General features: G+C 37.3%; 1 protein-coding gene and 1 pseudogene across 1 annotated transcript; both read left to right on the top strand.

The window, feature by feature from the left end:
• Window positions 1–344: 344 nt before the first annotated feature.
• LOC112579600 (olfactory receptor 8K1) lies at window positions 345–1,285 on the top strand. The gene is given in 2 exon segments (XM_025266315.3): window positions 345–624; window positions 627–1,285. Coding segments are annotated over 2 exon segments (939 nt in total).
• An 18,033-nt stretch (window positions 1,286–19,318) lies between these two features.
• LOC102398913 lies at window positions 19,319–20,252 on the top strand (annotated as a pseudogene).
• Window positions 20,253–22,137: the final 1,885 nt, after the last annotated feature.

Here is a 22,137-nt window from a genome sequence, read left to right as displayed (position 1 = left end):
TTATATCATTAAGGGCTTTCTAAAAAGGAAATTTCATAGGACAACCCAGCTATTTATCTAAGGGTTTAGCTAGAAATATGTTTATTTGAGATATATATCTTTCGAATCTATTGTCTCAGCAATGAAAAGGTTAATATCAGAACTTACATAACAATTTAAAAAGCTGATCATTATGCACTTACATTGCAATGTGAATATAGGTAGGTGTAGTCTCGACCTGATGAGAAGATGAATCTGTATTTATCATTTTAGACAAAGAAAATGACTCACATATCATGTATTAAATTCTCCTAGATGATAGCATTGCAAATACAAAGTATTGATTTTATACCCAGGTAACCAGGATGGACCCCATGGAGAAACACAATCATACTGCCATGCACAAGGTGACTGAGTTTGTTCTTACGGGGATCACAGACAGTCCTGAGCTGCAGGCGCCTCTCTTTGGAATCTTCCTGGTCATCTACTTGGTCACAGTGACAGGAAATCTGGGTATGGTTATCCTGACCCATTTGGACTCCAAGCTACATACTCCCATGTACTTTTTCCTTAGACATTTGTCAATTACTGATCTTGGTTACTCCACTGTCATTGGCCCAAAAATGATGGTCAACTTTGTGGTACACAAAATACGATTTCCTACAATTGGTGTGCCACTCAACTGGCGTTCTTCGAGACTTTCATTATCACTGAACTCTTCATTCTATCAGCAATGGCCTATGACCGCTATGTAGCCATCTGCAAACCTCTTCTTTATGTGGTCATCATGGCACAGAAAGTGTGTTGGGGGTTGGTACTTACTCCCTACCTCTACAGCACCTTCGTGTCACTATTTTTCACCATTAAGTTATTTAAATTGTCCTTCTGTGGCTCTAATGTCATCAGTTATTTTTACTGTGACTCTGTCCCTCTGATATCTCTGCTCTGTTCTGACACACATGAGTTAGAATTGATCATCTTAATCTTTTCAGGCTGCAATTTGCTCTGTTCCCTCTTGATTGTCCTTGTATCCTACTTGTTCATTCTTGTGGCCATTCTCAGAATGAACTCAAGCAAGGGGAGGTGCAAAGCCTTCTCCACCTGTAGTTCACATCTGACAGCGGTGGTCGTGTTCTATGGGACATTACTGTTTATGTACCTGCAACCCAAGTCCAGCCATACTTTTGCTGTTGATAAAATGGCCTCTGTGTTTTATACTCTGGTGATCCCTATGCTCAATCCATTGATCTATGGTCTAAGGAACAAAGAAGTAAAAGATGCTCTGAAGAGAACTTTAACTAATTGATGCAAAATTCCCAACTAATATCTTAATACAAGTTGCAAATGTGGGTCCAGAATCCTTGTAGAATGCTCTATCAGTCCAATGAAAGCATCAAAAATAAAAATGTTTTACCACATTGTTTCATCTTTTTCAGGATAAAATGCTCCCTTTCATATCTCCCAGGACTCTTCTCCACCTCACCTGAATAAACATGGTGTCAGATGATTAAGTCTCAAGTGATTTTCACCATCATATTGGAACCTATGTTATTTAGAAAGAAGGCAAATCATGTCAAATTTTTGGTCAAATTCAGACTTGCAGAGGTTAAAAATGTATTTATTAGTCAAAATGGAGTACAATGGACCAAAAATTAGTGATATATATGTTAAATCAGGCACTGCACTAAAGGTAAAGAATATTAAACCATGAATAATGTGTAGACTAGACAAGAGGCAAGAAAGTGAATAAGCTTATGATTATAACTGAACAAGTTATTTCAAGAACATATGCAATGTAGAAAATAAAGTATGCCTCTCAGAATTGAATTCTCAGTCAGATTGAGTTAATATTTTCTATCTCTGGGATACAGTGGAGATTTTGGAAGATATTTAAATTAAGAAACATGAGAAGCCTACTGGCTAACTCTGAGTCTCCCTTGACAGAGTCACATGCTATAGTTAGCTTTGGTTTATGCTAGCTTCCTGATAAACGTGTTTATTTAGGATTAGCAGATTCAAGAAAAATGAGTTATCTGGTCATTTTGTTGTTGGTGGTGGTGGTTTTCAGTCACTAAGTTGTGTCTGACTCTTTGACACTCTATGGGCTGCAATACACCATACCTCCCTATCCCTCACTATCTCCCAGAGTTTGCCCAAGTTCATGTCCATTGAGTCAGGAATGCTATCCTACCATCTCATCCTCTGCCACCCTCTTCTCTTTTTGCCCTCAATCTTTCCCAGCATCAGGGTCTTTTCATTTGAGTCTGATCTTCACATTAGGTGGCCAAAATATTGGAGCTTCAGCCTCAGCATCAGTCCTTCCACTGAATATTCAGGGTTAGTTTCCTTTAGGATTGACTGTTTTGATCTCCTTGCAGACCAAGGGACACTCAAAAGTCTTTTCCAGCACTACAATCTGAAAGAATCAATTTTTTGGTGCTCAGCCTTCTTTATGGTCCAACTCTAACATCCATACATGACTACAGGAAAAACCACAGCTTTGACTATACAGCCTTTTGTCAGTAAAGTGACATCTTTGATTTTTAATACACTATCTAGGTTTGTCGTAGTTTTTCTTCCAAGGAGCAAACATCTTTTAATTTCATGGCTGAAGTCACTGTCTGCAGTGATTCTGGAGCCCAACAAGAGACAATTTGTCACTGTTTCTACTTTTTCTTCTAGTTGCCATGAAGTGATGGGGCTGGATGCCGTGATATTTGTTTTTTGAATACTGAGTTTTAAACCAGCTTTTTCACTCTCCTCTTTCACCCTCATCAAGAGGCTCTTTAATTCTTCTTTCTGCCATTAGAGTGGTATCTTCTGCTTATCTTATCTGAGGTTGTTGATATTTCTCCCAACAATCTTGATTCCAGCTTGTAACATCCAGCTTGGCATTTCATGTGATGTGCTCTGCATAGAAGTTAAATAAAGAGGATAACAATATGCAGCCTTGTCATACTTCTTCCCCACATTGATCCAGTCAGTTGTTCCACATAAGGTTCTAACTGTTGCTTGTTAAATCTTATACAGACTTCAAAGGAAACTGGTCAGGTGGTCTGGCATTATCATCTCTTTAAAAATTGTCCACAGTTTGTTGCGATCCACACAGTCAAAGGCTTTCAGTTAATCAATGAAGCAGAAAGAGATGTTTTTTTCCTGGAATTTCCCTTGGAAATTTGATCTTTTGTTTCTCTGCTTTTTCTAAACCCAGCTTGTAATCTGAACGTTCTTGATTCAAGTACTGCTGAAACCTAGCTTGAAAGATTGTGTGTATACAGTCATTTACTAAAGTGACATAAATATTTTGCAAATCCATAGCAAAGATAACCTAGGCTAGAGACGATTGGTACACTCTAGGGTTAACTGACCTTTCATCGTGTATTTTGCTTTCTTCCTCAGCTTGTATACACAGATCCAGTATTTTGCATGAACTCTATGCTAACAAAATGCTTCATCCTTTGTACTTACTCAGGGCTTCCCTGGTAGCTCATGGTAGAGAATCTGCCTGCAACGTGGGAGAAGTGGATTCGATCTCTGGGTGGGGAAAATCCCCTGGAGAAGGGAATGGCTATCCACTCTAGTATTCCTGCCTGGAGAGTTAGTTCCATGGACAGAGGAGCCTGGCAGGCTACAGTCCATAGCGTGCAAAAGAGTCAGACATGACTGAATGACTAACACACAGCAAATGAACTGATTCCTTATACATTAGTTGTTTGAATAGACAATTTTTAGGTTTTTAAAAGGTTATAAACACTACCCCAGTCATTTTGATTCAGTCTAGCACTCAAAGCGAAAATTTTGTGGAATTAAATCAAAATATGAACCAGAGTCTCTTTATCTTCAGTTCAGTTCAGTTCAGTTCAGCCGCTCAGTCATGTCCAACTCTGCGACCCCATGAATCGCAGCACACCAGGCCTCCCTGTCCATCACCAACTCCTGGAGTTCACTCAAACTCATGTCCATTGAGTCGGTGATGCCATCCAGCCATCTCATCCTCTGTCGTCCCCTTCTCCTCCTGCCCCCAATCCATCCCACCATCAGGGTCTTTTCCAATGAGTCAACTCTTCACATGAGGTGGCCAAAGTATTGAAGTTTCAGTTTCAGCATCAGTCCTATCATTGAACACCCAGGACTGATCTCCTTTAGGATGGACTGGTTGGACCTCCTTGCAGTCCAAGGGACTCTCAAGAGTCTTCTCCAACACCACAATTTAAAAGCACTAATTCTTCGGTGGTCAGTTTTCTTCACAGTCCAAGTCTTACATCCATACCTGACCACTGGAAAAACCATAGCCTTGACTAGATGGACCTTTGTTGGCAAAGTAATATCTTTGCTCTTTATTTTAGATGCATTTATTTGCCCCTTCTTTAATGTACTGCCATTTACTTTATTAAGTGTTACCATAAAAGGAAAAAAAAAAGCTATCCCTGTGAGATGGTGGATATGTTAATTAGGTGATTATGATAATACTTCACCTTTGTACATATATATCGGAATATCATATTTGCACACTGGAAATATATACAAATTTTATTTATTAATTTTAACATTATAAAGATAAAATTTTAACTTTTTAAAATGAATCAATGAAATAAAATATAACAAATTAAATTAAAATCACACAATTGCATTCTCCAAGAACATCAATTTTACTTGCTACAGTATCTTTGGATCCTGTCTGTAAGTATATTTATTGTCATGAATAAATTTTATTTTTTAGAGCAACACTTTATATTGTACTGTAGAGATTTTTGGTCACATATTGTCCCCAAATTATATCATTTCCTTTAATTTTCACAATCCATAAGTGAAGTTAAATAATATTGAAAGCATCTTTAGTTTCATCCACATAGTAAAGCATTAAAGAAACCATGGTACATCATATTACCTACAATTTACTTTCCTAATTGAGAAAGCATCACATTATTCTTCTTAGTTAATAAAAGTTACTTTTAAATTTTTTTATTGAAAATTAATAAAGTGATACATGGCAATGAATAAAATGATACATGATGCAATACTATTATGATGATATTAAATTAATGCCTTGAATTGACTTTAGCAGGGCAGACTTCAAGAAGCAAGATTTCTACAGCAAGACCCTCAGAATAATTATGTTTGTCAGATTATGACACTTTATCACAGTATACAACTGTGGAGTACACATTGATCTCTTTTTATTTGGATATTCTTCAACTGATGGACCTAGTTGTTGGCAGATTTTAATTTCTTTGCCGCTATAAAAAGTGCTGTAATAAATAGCTTTGTACTTATAACATGATACACTATTGCTTTTTGTTTATAAAATAGATGCATAAGGATTCTTCCACATTCTAACTGTGTTGTTGGTAAATTATTTACCTATTTGTATAATAATTTAAAATAAAAAATAAAATACTAATAAAAAGTACTATGCTTTGTGATAGAGTGTGGAGCAATTCACTGTAAAGAGACATTGAGGAACATTTCAGGATGGTGGAAATTCTCTCTTATTGGGAGCAGTAGTAGCATGTCATCATTTTTCAAGGTCAGCATGCATACTTCACATTTTTTTCTATTCTATTGTGCCTAAAATATACATTATTAATGTCTTTAAAATGGAATATGACTTTTTCAATACTATTTTTGCTTTTTTAGACACTTTTCTAGAATTTTTATATAATCCATATAGACAAAGATTTAAAGGATATATAAAAGTATATTAAATATATATCTATAACTCATTGCACAAACTTCTGAACTGTATACATAGCTTGCAGTATTTCTCTATACTGATAATACTGTCATGACAATATTAACTTAATACCTTGAACTGACTTCATCAGAACAGTCTTCAAGAAGCAAGGTTTCTACAGCAAGACCCTCGAAATAATTATGTTTTTCAGATTGTGACACTTTGTCATTATTGGGCCAGGCAGAACCTCTTCTCTTATTTATTTATTTTTTCTTCCAAGTTGTTGTGGGCAGAAATGTGTCCCACCAAAATTGATATGTTGAAGGCTCAATCCACAAAATCTCAGAATCTAGTGTATTCAGAGATAAGGCTTTTTAAAGAAGTAATTAGTTAAAACAAGTTATTAAGGTGAGCCGTAATCCAGTATCATAAGTGTCCTTATAAGAAGAGGCTAAAACACATAGAAAGACACCCCAGACACTTCGATGTACCCAAACCGAGTGACAATCACATGAAGATACAGCAAGAAGGGGGCCATCTATGCAAGGAAAGAAGGGTCCATCATATGCAAGCCAAGGAGAAAGGCCCCAGAAGAAATCAAATCTGCTAACCTCTTACTCATAGACTTTATTTATTTGTTTAAGATTTTTTGATATGAGTGCTTATTTGCTTAGTTGTGTCTGCCTCTTTGTGACCCCTCGGACGGTAGCCCTCCAGGCTCCTCTGTCTGTGGGATATTTTAGGCAAGAATTCTGCAGTGGGTTGCCATTTTCCTCCTCCAAGAATCTTCTGACCCAGAGATTGAACTCGTATTGGCAAGAGATTCTTTGCCTGCTGAACCATCGCGGAAGTCCTTTTTGATATGAACTACTTTTAAAGTCTTCACTGAATTCGTTACAGCATTGCTTCTGTTTCATGTTTTGCTTTTTTTGGACCATAGGCATGTGGGATCTCAGCTCCCTGACCATGGGTCAAACCCACACCCTCTGTGTGAAGCCTTAACCAGTGGGCCATTAGGAAAGTCCCTTGATCATGGGCTTTTAGACTCCAGAACTGAGAACACATATTTCTTTTATTTAAACAAACCTGTTTTTGGTATTTGTTATAGCTGCTCAAGCAAATTAATGCATTTTTCATCTTTATTCATTTACCCCAAGATGTGGGCTTCCCAGTGGCTCAATTGTAAAGAATCCACCTGTAATACAGGAGACACAAGTTTGATCCCTAGGTTGGGAAGATCCCCTGGAGAAGGAAATGGCAACCCAACCCACTCAAGTATTCTTTCTTGGGAAACCCCATGGACGGAGGAGCCTGGCAGGTTACAGTCCATGAGGTCACAAGAGTTGGACATGACTTAGTAACTAAACAATAACAAAACCTTACTAGATAACCATCCCAAAGTATTTAATGTGAATCTACTCCAACTTCCAGCTTTAAATTCAAGGCCTAAAGGGGAAAATAATATGACACACACACACAAAAATGTTGCAAAGAGAACTTAATCCCCAAAGCTGATAATTTCTCCAGGGCATTTTTCTTTCTACATGATTCTCTTAGTCTTTAAATGCATGAAAATATATGTCTAAAATATTTAGTGTTTAAAAAAAAAATTGTGTGAAAGGAAATTTATAGACATTAAATAAAAGCTGTAGTTTCAAATATTATATTTGATCCTTGCCTAGAATTTATCTTCTACATTTTTTCACCTGAAATACATTTATAAAGAAAGGATTAAAATAATATTTTTAATATATAATATTTTTTGGAGGACATAGCTTCACCTTTAATATCCAATTTATCCTATTCTTGAAATAATGACTGTGCTAAATTGCATTCTTTGACGTAAAAGTAGGAAACAAAGAGAAATAGTGTCATATAAAAACAAAATGTGTAAATGGAATTTGTTTTTATTTCATTGTTAGTCCATTTGTTTCTAGCTCTTTGGTTTGCATTTTTGCCGTAATGAGTCGCTGAATGCAATGAAGTTACTTTGATAGATACACTTTAATCAGAATTCATGGAGTTGAACTCATTTCAATAATATAGGTCATACTGCCACCAAAAAAAGAAGAAGAAGAAGACTGAAGAGACGTCTGGTGAATTCCTAGGGGGAGATCTTATCAAACAGCAAATCCCAGATGGCATCTTCCCAAAGGATGCAAAAGACAATTTGTGGATATTAGAATCATCTGGGTTTTAGTTAGGTTCTCAAAGGTTTATAAAGCCCCACCAACTCTCACTGACACAGCCATGTAGAAATTCTAAGAGGCTGAAACAGATGTGCCTTAGAGGTGGGTAGAAAATATTTATCTTATTTTGGTATAATGGCCTTCCCATGGCAGATGCATGTTGATGTATGGCAAAACCAATACAACATTGTAAAGTAAATAATAATAATAATTAAATAATTTTTAAAAATAAATACATAAAATGGCCTTCAAAAAATGAAATCTACACCTCAAAGTGCACCATGTCACTTTCATTTTGGAAGGCATCAGACATTATGTATGATCAAATAATACAATACTTAAGTAAAGGTTGGAGAAAACAAGTTATTAAAAACTATCTAGCTGTTTATATTTCAAACTTACAACTGGTATCATTAGATATTATATACTTATACCTCTATTTAAACAATGGATTTTTGCTCACTGAGATTATTTATATCATAGTCTTGTTTCTGCAATACTAACTAGAATGAAAAATTCATCTTTCACACACATACGCAAAAAAACTTGTGAAGGAAAACTGAGTACAGAATCACCCAAACTTTAAATGATGATTCTTTTTGAGAATACAATGATATACCATCAATTTTCTCAAGAAAATTTCCATTAGCTCTGGTAATATATTCAATACAATAGAGGTGAATATATATATATATATATATATATATATATATAACCAATGCTATAATAATGTATATTTAGATAAATCATCTATGTACAATAAAATGAATCTGACAACATTTTACTCAAGAAGTTTTCAGAAAGAAGACTTCAGTTTGAAGAGACAGTGCATAAACAGGATCAAGACATTAAGAACTGCAGACCCCTAAATTTCTGGTTTGATAAGTCAAGGCTTTCTGTAACATTCTCAAGGAGAAAATGAAACCCAGGAAGAAAGAGAATGCTCATTTACTGGGATGCTTTTAGTTCAAGTAACCCAAAATAAAATATCTGAAATAAATTTACTTTAAAAAAATACCGGCCTTATAATTTTATAATAAAATAAATTTCTAAGTACATGGAGAAAATTATTATATATATATATTATTATTACTCCTCTTTAGTCATAAGCTTTGTTGCTAATTTAAAGATAATTCCCCTCTCTTTTAGCCTTCCTGTTACTCATTAGTGCTCATAAGAAGATTGAAAATGCCGAGAGTATGATCAGGAATGACATTTTTCAATACCACAAGTTCAAGTTTTGTAACCTCAATTGAGGTTACATTCATTTGCAGTTTCTGGTAGCATGGGGCAACTGCTGCAAATGATGTGCAATCTTTTTTCAGATAATAAGGTACCTCTCACCAATCTATGTATTTGAATAATCAATATGAATATGGACACAAAATGCCAGAGATCCTAATACAATCCAAATTCCCTACTTTGACACATTATCTTCTGCCAGAAATGCTGTAACCCTGCTTAACTTATTGTTAAAATTTTACTCCTCCCTTCCAATTTCTACCCCTTCCAATCATACAGTTTCTATCCTTTCCAATCATATAATTAATTATCTTTATAACAGCAAGAATAATCTTTTTTTAAAATTTAAACCTGACCTTATTATTCACCTACATTAAAACCTATCAGTTTTACAATTTACTAGAAAAAATTCAAATATTTATTGTGACCTAAATTATCTGATTTTACTGATTTTATTTTCAGATTTTCAATGTATCCTGGTATAAGCTAGTAAGACAAGAAAATAATGTGAACCTGATTGTTAAATGTATTGAAAATGAAGCTAAAGATACTTCAATTATTCTAAAAACCAAAGCTTAGGTTGCATGAATTAATAAATCAAAAATTTGTGATACTGCCATTTGCCTACCAGCTAATCTGAGAATCGTGACACAGCGCCATTAAGGATAACAGTCACTGACTGTGGTGATGAGCCAGGGAAGTCTAGACCTAAGAAAGAAAAAGGGGGTGCTTAGGATGGCAAAGTATTACATAAATTGCCAAATACTTCAATGTGGAACCTTGAATAAGAAAACTAGAGAATGAATAGAATGCTTGTGATCTAAAATAGTTGTTTTTTGAAATGTAATTTTACAATTTAAGATCAAGCCTATAACCAGTGAGGCATTAGACTTCAGCAGAAATACAGGAGCTGGTATAACTTGGAAGTTTTGTTTGGGCTGATAGTTGATGTTTGCCAAGGGAGACAATGGAGAGACTGACAGCTGTACACAAAACATTAAACATTGTAAACATGGAGAAGACAAAAAAAAAAAAGAGGCATGGTGGGGACAGGGGGAACACAGAAGCAATATTCTGTAGCTCAGTGTCTGAGGGAAAAAAAAGCTAGAATCTCAAAATAGAGGATTGTCCACAGTGTATAAGGATGGAGATTGAGGAACATATTAGGAATTTTTCTTACAACCTTTAACAAATAATTTTGAAATAAATGAAAAAAATATAGTATACCTATCAAGGTAGGCATTTTCTTAAGTACCTGTAAGAATAAACACAAGAAATGTGTCCCAGACTTAAATATTAACTTGCCTGAATGTTTTATAAATGTCTCATAAGAACCTAAAACTTAATATGTTCAAAGTATCACTTTGATCACTTCATTTTAAATCATATCTTTTAATATTTGAAAAATGTCGTGGCCAATGGCCTAACTGTGAAAAGATCACAAAAGTCTTTCCTATTCCTTCAGTTCACTCACTCAGTCATATCTGACTCTTTCTGACCCCATGGACTGCAGCATGCCAGGCCTCCCTGTCCATCACCAACTCCAGGAGTTTACCAAAACTCAAGTACATTGAGTCAGTGATGCCACCCAACGATCTCATCCTCTGTCGTCCCCTACTCCTCCTGTCTTGAATCTTTCCCAGCATCAGGGTCTTTTCCAATGAGTCAATTCTTCCCATCTGGTGGCTGAAGTATTGTAGCTTCAGTTTCAGCACCAGTCCTTCCAATGAATATTCAGGACTGATTTCCTTTAGGATGGACTGGTTGGATCTCCTTGCAGTACAAGGAACCCTCAAGCATCTTCAACAACACAGTTCAAAAGCATCAATTCTTCGGCACTCAACTTTTTGTATACTCCAACTCTCATATCCATGCATAACTACTGGAAAAACTGTAACCTTGACTAGACGGACTTTTGTTGGCAAAATAATGTCTCTGCTTTTTAATATGCTGTCTAGGTTGGTCATAACTTTCCTTCCAAGGAGTAAGAGTCTTTTAATTTCATGGCTGCTATCACCATCTGCAGTGACTTTGGAGCTCAAAAAAATAGTCAGTCACTAATTCTACTGTTTCCCCATCTATTTGCAACTGGAATGCAAAAGTAGAAAGTCAAGAAACACCTGGGATAACAGGAAAATTTGGCCTTGGAATACGGAATGAAGCAGGAAAAACACTAATTGAGTTTTGCCAAGAGAACGCACTGGTCATAGAAAACACCCTCTTCCAACAATGCAAGAGATGACTCTACACATGGACATCACCAGATGGTCAACACCGAAATCAGATTGATTATATTCTTTGCAGCCAAAGATAGAGAAGCTCTACACAGTCAGCAAAAACAGGACCGGGAGCTGACTGGGGCTCAGATCATGAACTCCTTATTGCCAAACTCAGACTTAAATTGAAGAAAGTAGGGAAAACACTAGACCATTCAGGTATGGCCTAAACCAAATTCCCTATGATTTTACAGTGGAAAGTGAGAAATAGATTTAAGGGACTAGATCTGATTGATAGAGTGGCTGATGAACTATGGACAGAGATTCATGACATTTTACAGGAGACAGAGATCAAGACCATAGCCATGGAAAAGAAATGCAAAAAAGCAAAATGACTGTCTGGGGAGGCCTTACAAATAGCTGTGAAAGAAGAGAAGTGAAAAGGAAAGGAGAAAAGGAAAGATATAAGCATCTGAATGCAGAGTTCCAAAGAATAACAAGGAGCAAAAAGAAAGCCTTCCTCAGAGATCAATGCAAAGAAATAGAAGAAAACAATAGAATGGGAAAGACTAGAGATATCTTCAAGAAAATCAGAGATTCCAAGGGAACATTTCATGCAAAGATGGGCTCCGTAAAGGACAGAAATGGTATGGACCTAAAAAAAGCAGAAGATATTAAGAAAAAGTAGCAAGAATACACAGAAAAATTGTACAAAAAAGATCTTCACAACCCAGATAATCACGATGGTGTGACCACACTCACCTAGAGCCAGACATTCTGGAATATGAAGTCAAGTGGGCCTTAGAAAGCATCACTACGAACAAAGCTAGTGGAGGTGATGGAATTCCAGTTGAGCTATTCCAATCCTGAAAGATGATGCTGTGAAAGTGCTACATTCAATATGCCAGCAAATTTGGAAAACTCAGCAGTGTCCACAGGCCTGGAAAAGGTCAGTTTTCATTCCAATCCCAAAGAAAGGCAATGCCAAAGAATGCTCAAACTACTGCACAATTGCACTCATCTCACACGCTAGTAAAGTAATGCTCAAAATTCTCCAAGCCAGGCTTCAGCAATATGTGAACCGTGAACTTCCTGATGTTCAAGCTGGTTTTAGGAAAGGCAGAGGAACCAGAGATCAAATTGCCAACATCCACTGGATCATCGAAAAAGCAAGAGAGTTCCAGAAAAACATCTGTTTCTGCTTTCTTGACTATGCTAAAGCATTTGAGTGTGTGGATCACAATAAACTGTGGAAAATTCTGAAAGAGATGGGACTACCAGACCACCTGACCTGCCTCTTTAGAAACCTATATGCAGGTCAGGAAACAACAGTTAGAAATGGACATGGAAAAACAGACTGGTTCCAAATAGGAAAAGGAGTATGTCAAGGCTGCATATTGTCACCCTGCTTATTTAACTTATATGCAGAGTACATCATGAGAAATGCTGGTCTGGAGGAAGCACAAGCTGGAATCAAAATTGCTGGGAGAAATATCAATAACCTCAGATATGCAGATAACACCACCCTTATGTCAGAAAGTGAAGAGGAACTAAAAAGCCTCTTGATGAAAGTGAAAGAGGAGAGTGAAAAGTTGGCTTAAAGCTCAACATTCAGAAAACGAAGATCATGGCATCTGGTCCCATCACTTCATGGGAAATAGATGGAGAAACAGTGGAAACAGTGTCAGACTTTATTTTTGGGGGCTCCAAAATCACTGCAGATGGTGATTGCAACCATAAAATTAAAAGACGCTTACTCCTTGGCAGGAAAGTTATGACCAACCCAGATAGCATATTCAAAAGCAGAGACATTATGTTGCCAATCAAGGCTCATCTAGTCAAGGCTATGGTTTTTACTATGGTCATGTATGGATGTGAAAGTTGGAGTGTGAAGAAAGCTGAGCACTGAAGAATTGATGCTTTTGAACTGTTGTGTTGGAGAAACTCTTGAGAGTCCCTTGGACTGCAAGGAGATCCAACTAGTCCATTCTAAAGGAGATCAGTCCTAGGTGTTCATTGGAAGGACTGATGCTAAAGCTGAAACTCCAATACTTTGGCCACCTCATGTGAAGAGTTAACTCTTTGGGAAAGACTCTGATGCTGGGAGTGATAGGGGCAGGAGGAGAAGGGGATGACAGAGGATGAGATGGTTGGATGGCATCACTGATTCGATGGACATGAGTTTGAGTGAACTCCGGTAGTTGGTGATGGACAGGGAGGCCTGGCATGCTGTGATTCATGGGGTCACAGAGTCGGACACGACTGAGAGAGTGAACTGAACTGAACCGAACTGATGGGACCATATGCCATGATCTTATTTTTCTGAATGTTGAGCTTTAAGCCAACTTTTTCACTCTCCTCTTTCACTTTATCAAGAGGCTCTTTAGTTCTTTTCACTTTCTGCCATTACGGTGGTGTCATCTGTATGTCTGAGGTTATTGATATTTCTCCTGGCAATCTTAGTTCCAGTTTCATCCAGCCCAGCGTTTATCATGATGTACTCTGCACCTAAGTTAAATAAGCAGAGTGACAATATACAACCTTGATGTACTCCTTTTCCTGTGTGGAATCAGTCTGTTGTTCCACGTCCAGTTTAACTGTTCCTTTCTGACCTGCATGCCGATTTCTCAAGAGGCAGGTCAGATGGTCTGGTATTTTAATTTCTTGAAGTATTTAATACTTTAAGCATACAGATTTCTCAAGAGGCAGGTCAGATGGTCTGGTATTTGAATTTTCCAGTTTGTTGTAATCCACACAGTAAAAGGCTTTGGCATAGGCAATAAAGCAGAAGTAAATATTTTTTTCTGGAACTCTCTTGCTTTTTTGATAATCCAGGGGATGTTGGCAATTTGATCTCTGGTTTCTGTCTTTACTAAAACCAACTTGAACATCTGGAAGTACACGGTTCAGGTACTTTTGAACTTTCTAGCTGCAGCACTGGAATGGCGGCTGTATGGCATGGAGCAGCCGTGAGGACATACCCCACATCCAAGGTCAGAGAAACTCCAGAAAGATGGGGGGAGGTGCAAATTCAGGTTTAGAATCAAACTCCATTTCCTCCAGAGATGCTCAGAGGGCTCAAACAAACCTTGTGTGCACCAGGACCCAAAGACCCCACAGAGACTGAGACAGAACTGTGTTTAAGTGTCTCCTGTGGAGGTAAGGGTCAGCAGTGGACTGCCGCAGGGACAGGGACTCTGGGTGCAGCAGATTAAGGTATGGCATAAGCCCTCTTGGAGGAGGTCGCCAGTAACCCTATCAGAGAGCTGCCAGAACTTACACAGGACTGGGAAAAAGACTCATGGTGGGCACAAACAGAACCTTGTCCACCAGGACCCAGGAGAAAGGAGCAGTGATCCCACAAGAGACTGACCCAGACTTACCTGTGAGTGTCCAGGAGTCTCCAGCAGAGGCATGGGTTGGTGGTGGCAGCTGCAGGACTCGGGGCACTGAGTGTAGCAGTGTCTGCATGGGATCTTTTGAAGGAGGTCACCACTATCTTTATTACCTGCACCACAGTTTGGCCCCAGGTAAATAGCAGGGAGGGAACACACCTCTACCCATAAACAGAAAATTGGATTAAAGATTTACTGAGCCTGGCCCCACCCATCAGAACAAGACTCAGTTTTCCCCTCAGTCATTCTTTCCCATCAGGAAAGCCTCCATAAACCTCTTATCCTTCCCCATCAGAGGGCAGACAGGCTGAAAACCACAATCACAGAAAACTAACCAATCTAATCACATGAACCACAGCCTTGTCTAACTCAATGAAACAATGAGCTATGCCCTATAGGGCCACCCAAGACAAACGGGTCATGGTGGAGAGTTCTGACAAAATGTGGTCCACTGGAGAAGGGAATGGCAAACTGCTTCAGTATTCTTGCCTTGAGAACCACATAAACAGTATGAAAAGGCAAAAAGATAGGACACTAAAAGATGAACGCCCCAAGTCAGTAAATGCCCAATATGCTACTGGAGATCAGTGGAGAAATAACTCCAAAAAGAATGAAGGGATGGAGCCAAAGCAAAAACAATAACCAGTTGTGGATGTGACAGGTGATAGAAGCAAAGCCTGATGCTGTAAAGAGCAATATTGCATAGGAATTTGGAATGTTAGGTCCATGAATCAAGGCAAATTGGAAGTGGTCAAGCAGGAGATGGCAAGAGTGAAAGTCGACGTTTTAGCAATGAGTGAAGTGAAATGGACTAAAATGGGTGAATTTAACTCAGATGACCGTTATATCCACTACTGTGGGCAAGAATCCCTTAGAGGAAATGGAGTAGCCATCATAGTCAACAAAAGAGTCCAAAATGCAGTACCTGGATGCAATCTCAAAAATGACAGAATGATCTCTGTTCATTTCTAAGGCAAACCATTCAATATCAAGGTAATCCAAGTCTATGCCCCAACCAGTAATGCTGAAGAAGCTGAATTTGAATGGTTCTATGAAGACCTACAAAACCTTTTATAACTAACACCCAAAAAAAGATGTGCTTTTTATTATAGGGGACTGGAATGAAAAAGTAGGAAGTCAAGAAACATTTGGAGTAACAGGCAAATTTGACCTTTGAGTACAGAATGAAGAAGAGCAAAGGCTAATAGAGTTTTGCCAAGAGAATGCACTGCTTATTGCAAACACCCTCTTCCAACAACACACAAGAAGACTCTACACGTGGACATCACCAGATGGCTAACACTGAAATCAGATTGATTATATTCTTTGCAGCCAAAGATGGAGAAGCTCTATACAGTCAGCACAAAGAAGACCTGGAGCTGACTGTGGCTCAGATCATGAGCTCCTTATTGCCAAATTCAGACTTAAGTTGAAGAAAGTAGAGAATACCACTAGGCCATTCAGGTATGACCTAAATCAAATCCCTTTCCTGTTCCCAATGTAGCACAAATTATATCACAGATATTATCTTTTTTCTTCTTCCAATTGTTAAATTTACCTCTTCTCTCTATTGCCAAGTTTTCTACTTTGGCTCATTATCTTCTGCCAGAAATCCTGTAATACTGCTTAGCTAATTGCTAAAATTTTATGCCCCTCTTCAATTTTCTACTCCCTTCCCACATATATTTTCTACCCCCTTCCAACCTATAATTTCTACCCCTTTCCAATCATATAATTCATTATCTTTGTAACTGCAAGATTAATCTTTTTTTATATAAATGTAAAGAAGACCTTGTTACCCACCTACCCAAAAACCTATCAGTGTTTTACAATTTACTTAGAAAAAAATCCAAATATTTATTGTGACCTACATTATCTGATTTTACTAATACTCACTATTATTCAGTGACTCTGGCCTTAAAGGAAACACTAGCCTCTATTAAGTTCCCATGACACAAACAAACAAAAACAAAAAAGATTTTTTTTTGTTTTTGGGCAAAGGACAGCATCTTTAGGAAATACACTATTCTTATAATTGTGAATGTATCTCTTAAAGATGCCTGGAATCCTGGGATATTCTTCCTGTGATTTATTCAGTACTTGATTACTTCTCATTCTTTAGGTTTTAGTTGAAATTTCACCCACAGAAAGGAATTCTCTTAACAACATCTAAGAAGTAATTCTCCCAGGTTATCTTGATAAATCATTTTTGTTTAGTTTACTTATGGAATGTAAAACAATCTACAGTTATCTTGTTTATGTTTTTTATTCTAGCCCTGTGTTTCTTTCTCACTATTGGAATAGTAGGTCCAGAGGCACACAGGACTTCAGACTGGGACTGAATTATACCACTGGCTTTCCTGGCTTTATACCTTGTAGGCAGGAGATTGTGGAATTTCTCAGCCTCCATAAATAGTGAACTAAACTCCTCAAAATAAACCTCCTTTACATATATATAGGCTCCCCTCATAGTTCAGTTGGTAAAGGATCTGCCTGAAATGCAGGAGACCCAGGTTTGATTCCTGGATCAGGAAGATCCCCTGGAGATGGAAATGGCAACCCACTCCAGTATTCTTGCCTGGAGAATCCCATGGGCAAAGGAGCCTGGCAAGCTAAAGTCCATGGGGTCACAAGAGTCGGACACAACGTAATGACTAAACCAACCAACCAGCCAACCAGGTCCAGAGGTAAGGGGCAAATAAAGTAACTGAAACTTTGATATCTCTTGGCACAAGTAGGAAACAAATAAGATTATATTGTTGTTGTCCAGCTCTTTGTGACCCCATGAACTGCAGCATGTCATGCTTCCCTCTCCTTCACTATCTCCCAGAATTTGCTTAAACTCATGTCCATTGTGTCAGTGATGCCATCCAACCATCTCATCCTCTGTCACTCCCTCCTCCCCCTTCCCTAAATCTTTCCCAGTGTCAGGTTCTTTACCAATGAGTCATCTCTTTGCATCAGATGGCCAAAGTATTGGAGCTTCAGCATCAGCCCTTTCAATGAATATTCAGAGTTGATTTCTTTTAAGATCGACTGGTTTGATCTCATTGCTGTCCAAGGGACTCTTACAAGTTTCTCCAGCACCGCAGTTTGAAAGCGTCAATTCTTGGACACTCAGCCTTCTAGTATGACTAAAGTGTTAAGAGAAAGAATGATTTGGAGTCAGAAACGACTAATATCAAATACTCAAAACTGTTTGGTGTTATTACCACTTTATTTCTTCATTTGTTTTATATCACCGCTTCATTTTTTATTTCATTGCAGAATTTTTTTTTTAATCGTCTTTAGGAGAAGAGATATCAAATCTCTTCTTTAGAAGAAGAGATATCAATAACTTTTATTGGTCAGGCAATTATGATACATATCTTAAAAATCACTTTACTGAGTTATGTTTGACATAAAAGAGCTGTATGTGGTTAATGCATACAATTTGATGAATTTGAAGATAAGTATATATTAGTGATACAGTTACCAAAAATCTATGCTGTAAACATATCCACCATTCCCAAAAGTATCATCTTGCCCATTTTATTATGATTATTTTATACATATACATAATTAAATTTTCATTAAACGGTAGATCTTATGTTAAATGATGAAATAGTGTTGATTCTTTGGATCTAAATTTTACCTTTTCATATAAGAGACTGTGATAGAATATTTAAGACCACAGACCATTACTGAGCTCAACTAAAAGTGAGAAGGGACTATAATTGGCTTATTTAGTAACAGGAAGCTATCCTTCAAGCAGATATTTCTAGGAAAATATTATATCATAATTCCATGCTGATTCTTTGGCAACTATATACAATGTAATTTTCAGAGAAGCCTTATGAAAATAAAATGTTTAGCATTATTACAGCTAAAAATTATCAAAAGTGTAAAAATGACAGAATTTGCAATTTCAGTCTACATTGACTAAATGTTAGTACAAGGATGGAATAAAGAAAAGAGGGCAGAATGGTGATTGGATCAGTGGTACAGTGGTGAAGAATCCACCTGCCAAAGCTGGAGAAGTTGGTTTGATCTGTGGATCAGGAAGATCCTCTGGAGGAAGAAATAGCAACCCACACTAGTATTCTTGCCTGGAAAATCACAGGGACAGAGGAGCCTGACAATCTACAGTCCATGGGGTCACAAAAAAAGAGTTGGACATGATTTAGCAACTAAATAATATTTAAAAATGACTAGATCATGCATTTTTCAGAAGAAGCAAATATTTTCAAATTAGAGATTACAAGGAACATTGAATTATTTGGATGCATACAATTACTCAAGAGTTTCTCACACTCAGTGCAAAAGATACCAATATGATGTCATGGTATGAATCATGGCTTTAAATATTTTCAAGCTAATAAGATATCCATAACTTAATAAAATTCAATGGATTGGATCTTTGAAATATTCATAATGTTGGATCATCTATTTAATTTGCTACACTTGAATATTCTTTTTAATAGATGATTTCAAATATGATTTAATACCTAGAAACATGAGTTCAATAAATTCTTTGAGGAAATCTCATCCAAGGGATGCTTTTGCCATCTATTGACAGTCCTAGAAGATAATTCCTTAATTTCTAACCAAGTCTCTTTTTCTTCCATATAGATGACTTTCCAAACTCATACATGGCTAATGGAAATTTCACCCGAGTCACTGAGTTTATTCTCACAGGAGTCTCAGAACGTCCAGACCTCCAGATCCCACTCTTCTTTGTCTTCCTGGTCATCTATGGACTGACTATGATAGGGAACCTAAGCATCATCACTCTCACCAGTGTGGACTCTCGACTTCAGACCCCCATGTATTTCTTCCTCAGGCACTTGGCTATCATTAATCTTGGCAATTCAACTGTCATTGCCCCTAAAATGCTGATCAACTTTTTAGTAAAGAAGCATACCACCTCCTTCTATGAATGTGCCACCCAACTAGGAGGGTTCTTGGTTTTCATTGTAGCTGAAATTTTCATGTTAGCTGTGATGGCCTATGACCACTATGTGGCCATTTGTAACCCCCTGCTCTACATGGCGGTGGTGTCTCGACAGGCCTGCTTTCTGCTAGTTTCCCTCACACACCTTATAGCTTTTCCACAGCTGTTGTAGTTTCATGTTGTGTATTCTCTATGTCTTATTGCTCTTCCAATGTAATCAATCATTTTTACTGTGATACTGTCCCTCTGTTAGCATTGTCTTGCTCTGATGCTTCCTTTCCAGAAACAGTAGTCTTCATATCTGCATCTACAAACTTGATGATTTCCATAACTGTAGTTGTAGCATCTTATTTCAACATCATTGTGTCCATTCTAAGGATACGTTCATCAGAAGGAAGGAAAAGAGCCTTCTCCACATGCGCTTCACATATGACAGCAGTGTCAGTCTTCTATGGAACTCTGCTTTTCATGTATTTGCAGCCTCGAAATAACCATTCACTGGATACTGATAAATTGGCCTCCATGTTTTATACACTGGTGATTCCCATGCTGAATCCCATGATTTACAGCCTGAGGAACAAGGAAGTGAAGGCTGCCTTGAGGAAATTTCTGACCAATTATTAATGTAGTGTTAGAACTCTATAGGTCACTGAAGAGATGGTTAAGATAGGCTACCACTGTGTGGAATATAGTCTGAACAACATTAGAAGCTAAAGGAATGGATGATTTTCCGATTTTACAATTTCTGTTTTGAGACAAGGTCCTAGTCCACATCTTTCAAACAGAAATCTTAAATACAAGCCCTTTTTTCTAATCTAAAAAGTGAAAAATTTGAGACAACAGCCACAGAAATGTTGGGGATAAACAGCTAGTGAAAGTCAGATACACATTATTTGTACAAAATCTGTGCAATTCACTGGTCTTGAGGCACGTAGGTGTGGAGATTTCAGTATCCCAGGAAAGGTTGTGTGTGTGTGTGTGCGTGCATGTGCCCAGTCATGTCTGACACTTTGAGACCCCATGGACTTTAGCCCACCAGGCTCCTCTGTCCATTGAATTGTCCAGGCAAGAATATTCAAATGGGTTGCCATTTCTTCCTCCAGGAGATCTTCCTGATCCAGGGATAAAACCCATGTCTCCTGAGTCTCCTGCAGGTGCATTCTTTACCACTGAACTACCCAAGAATCCCAGACAAGGCTAAAAATATAAAGACATATTTATGTAACCACTCATGAGACAGAGTTTGTTGTCTGACACAACCTTGTTAATTTTTTCTAAAATAAAAAAGGAAAGGAACAAATAAAATAAACTCTCTTAAGATTATAACAATATTTAGAAATGTTCACAATATGATGTCCCCATGTCCAACGTAGACCCCAAGTCCCCTGAACATCAATGTTTTCAAGAAAATTAGCATAATCCTTGAAGTGACAACAGAGAGTGATTCTGTGTTCTCCTGCTCCCTTCTTAGGCTTCAGTGTCAGTCTGTGTATCTTAGGTTGGGAATTTTTCAGCTTTATGTCCTCTCCTACCCACTTCGTCATCTTCATCCCAATCTGTTTTGTACACATAGAACTCTTTGGTGGGAGAGACTGTTCTGTCTTCTTCAGTGGTAGCAAAACTCTTCTTTGTAAAACTGCAAGATCGTGGGTCAAAGTGCTAAAGAGAAAAATCAAAAAGTAAAACTTCTCAAATAAAATTTGAAAAAATAATTTTATCTATCAAAATTATAAAAATTCTAAAAATCAATGAAAAGAAAAATCAATTAAAATGAACAAAATTTAGACATTTATGATGGAGATAAATGAATGAACAATAAGTATATAGAAAATTGTTCAGTATAATTAATCAAGTAAGTGAAAATCAAATTCACAGTATTATTTTTTATCCCAGTTTCAATTTATAAATCTTTTTTTTTTAATTTTGACTTCAAATATTGGCAAGTATGTGGGGAAAGTATGAATTCTCATACATGCTTTTAGGTAATGAAAATGCAACAGTTAGCATAGAAATCTGCAGTTTGTTATAAAGTTAAATATATAGTAATCTATGTTCCAGTAACTTCTCTCATAGATCTATTGCTAGGGAAATTAATACCTCTATATACATGCATGCTAAGTCACTTTAGTTGCACCCGACTCTTTGCGACACTGTGGACTCCTCTGTCCATGGAATTCACTAGGCAAGAATACTGGAGCTGGTTGCATGCCCTCTTCCAGAGGATCTTTCCAACCAGGGATGGAAACTGCATCTCATCTCATGTCTCCTTCATTGGCAGGCGGGTTCTTTACACCCGGGAAGCCCCACATATATGCACATATATGGTTATATAGGAGTGTTAACACTAGACTTATTACAACAAGCCAAAATTCAAATACCCATCAACAAGAGGACGGTTAAAGATGGGATATATGCATGTAGTCAATTATTATGTATCTGTATAAATGCAGCACAAATAAATTTCAATATCATTATGCTGAGTGAAAGACTGCTTATTTGAGACTATTTA

The sequence above is a fragment of the Bubalus bubalis genome, chromosome 16 (genome assembly GCF_019923935.1).
Source record: "Bubalus bubalis isolate 160015118507 breed Murrah chromosome 16, NDDB_SH_1, whole genome shotgun sequence".
NCBI classification, from domain to species: domain Eukaryota; kingdom Metazoa; phylum Chordata; class Mammalia; order Artiodactyla; family Bovidae; genus Bubalus; species Bubalus bubalis.
Note: the sequence above shows the minus strand (reverse complement) of the source record. Positions and strands in the feature narration are given on the sequence as shown.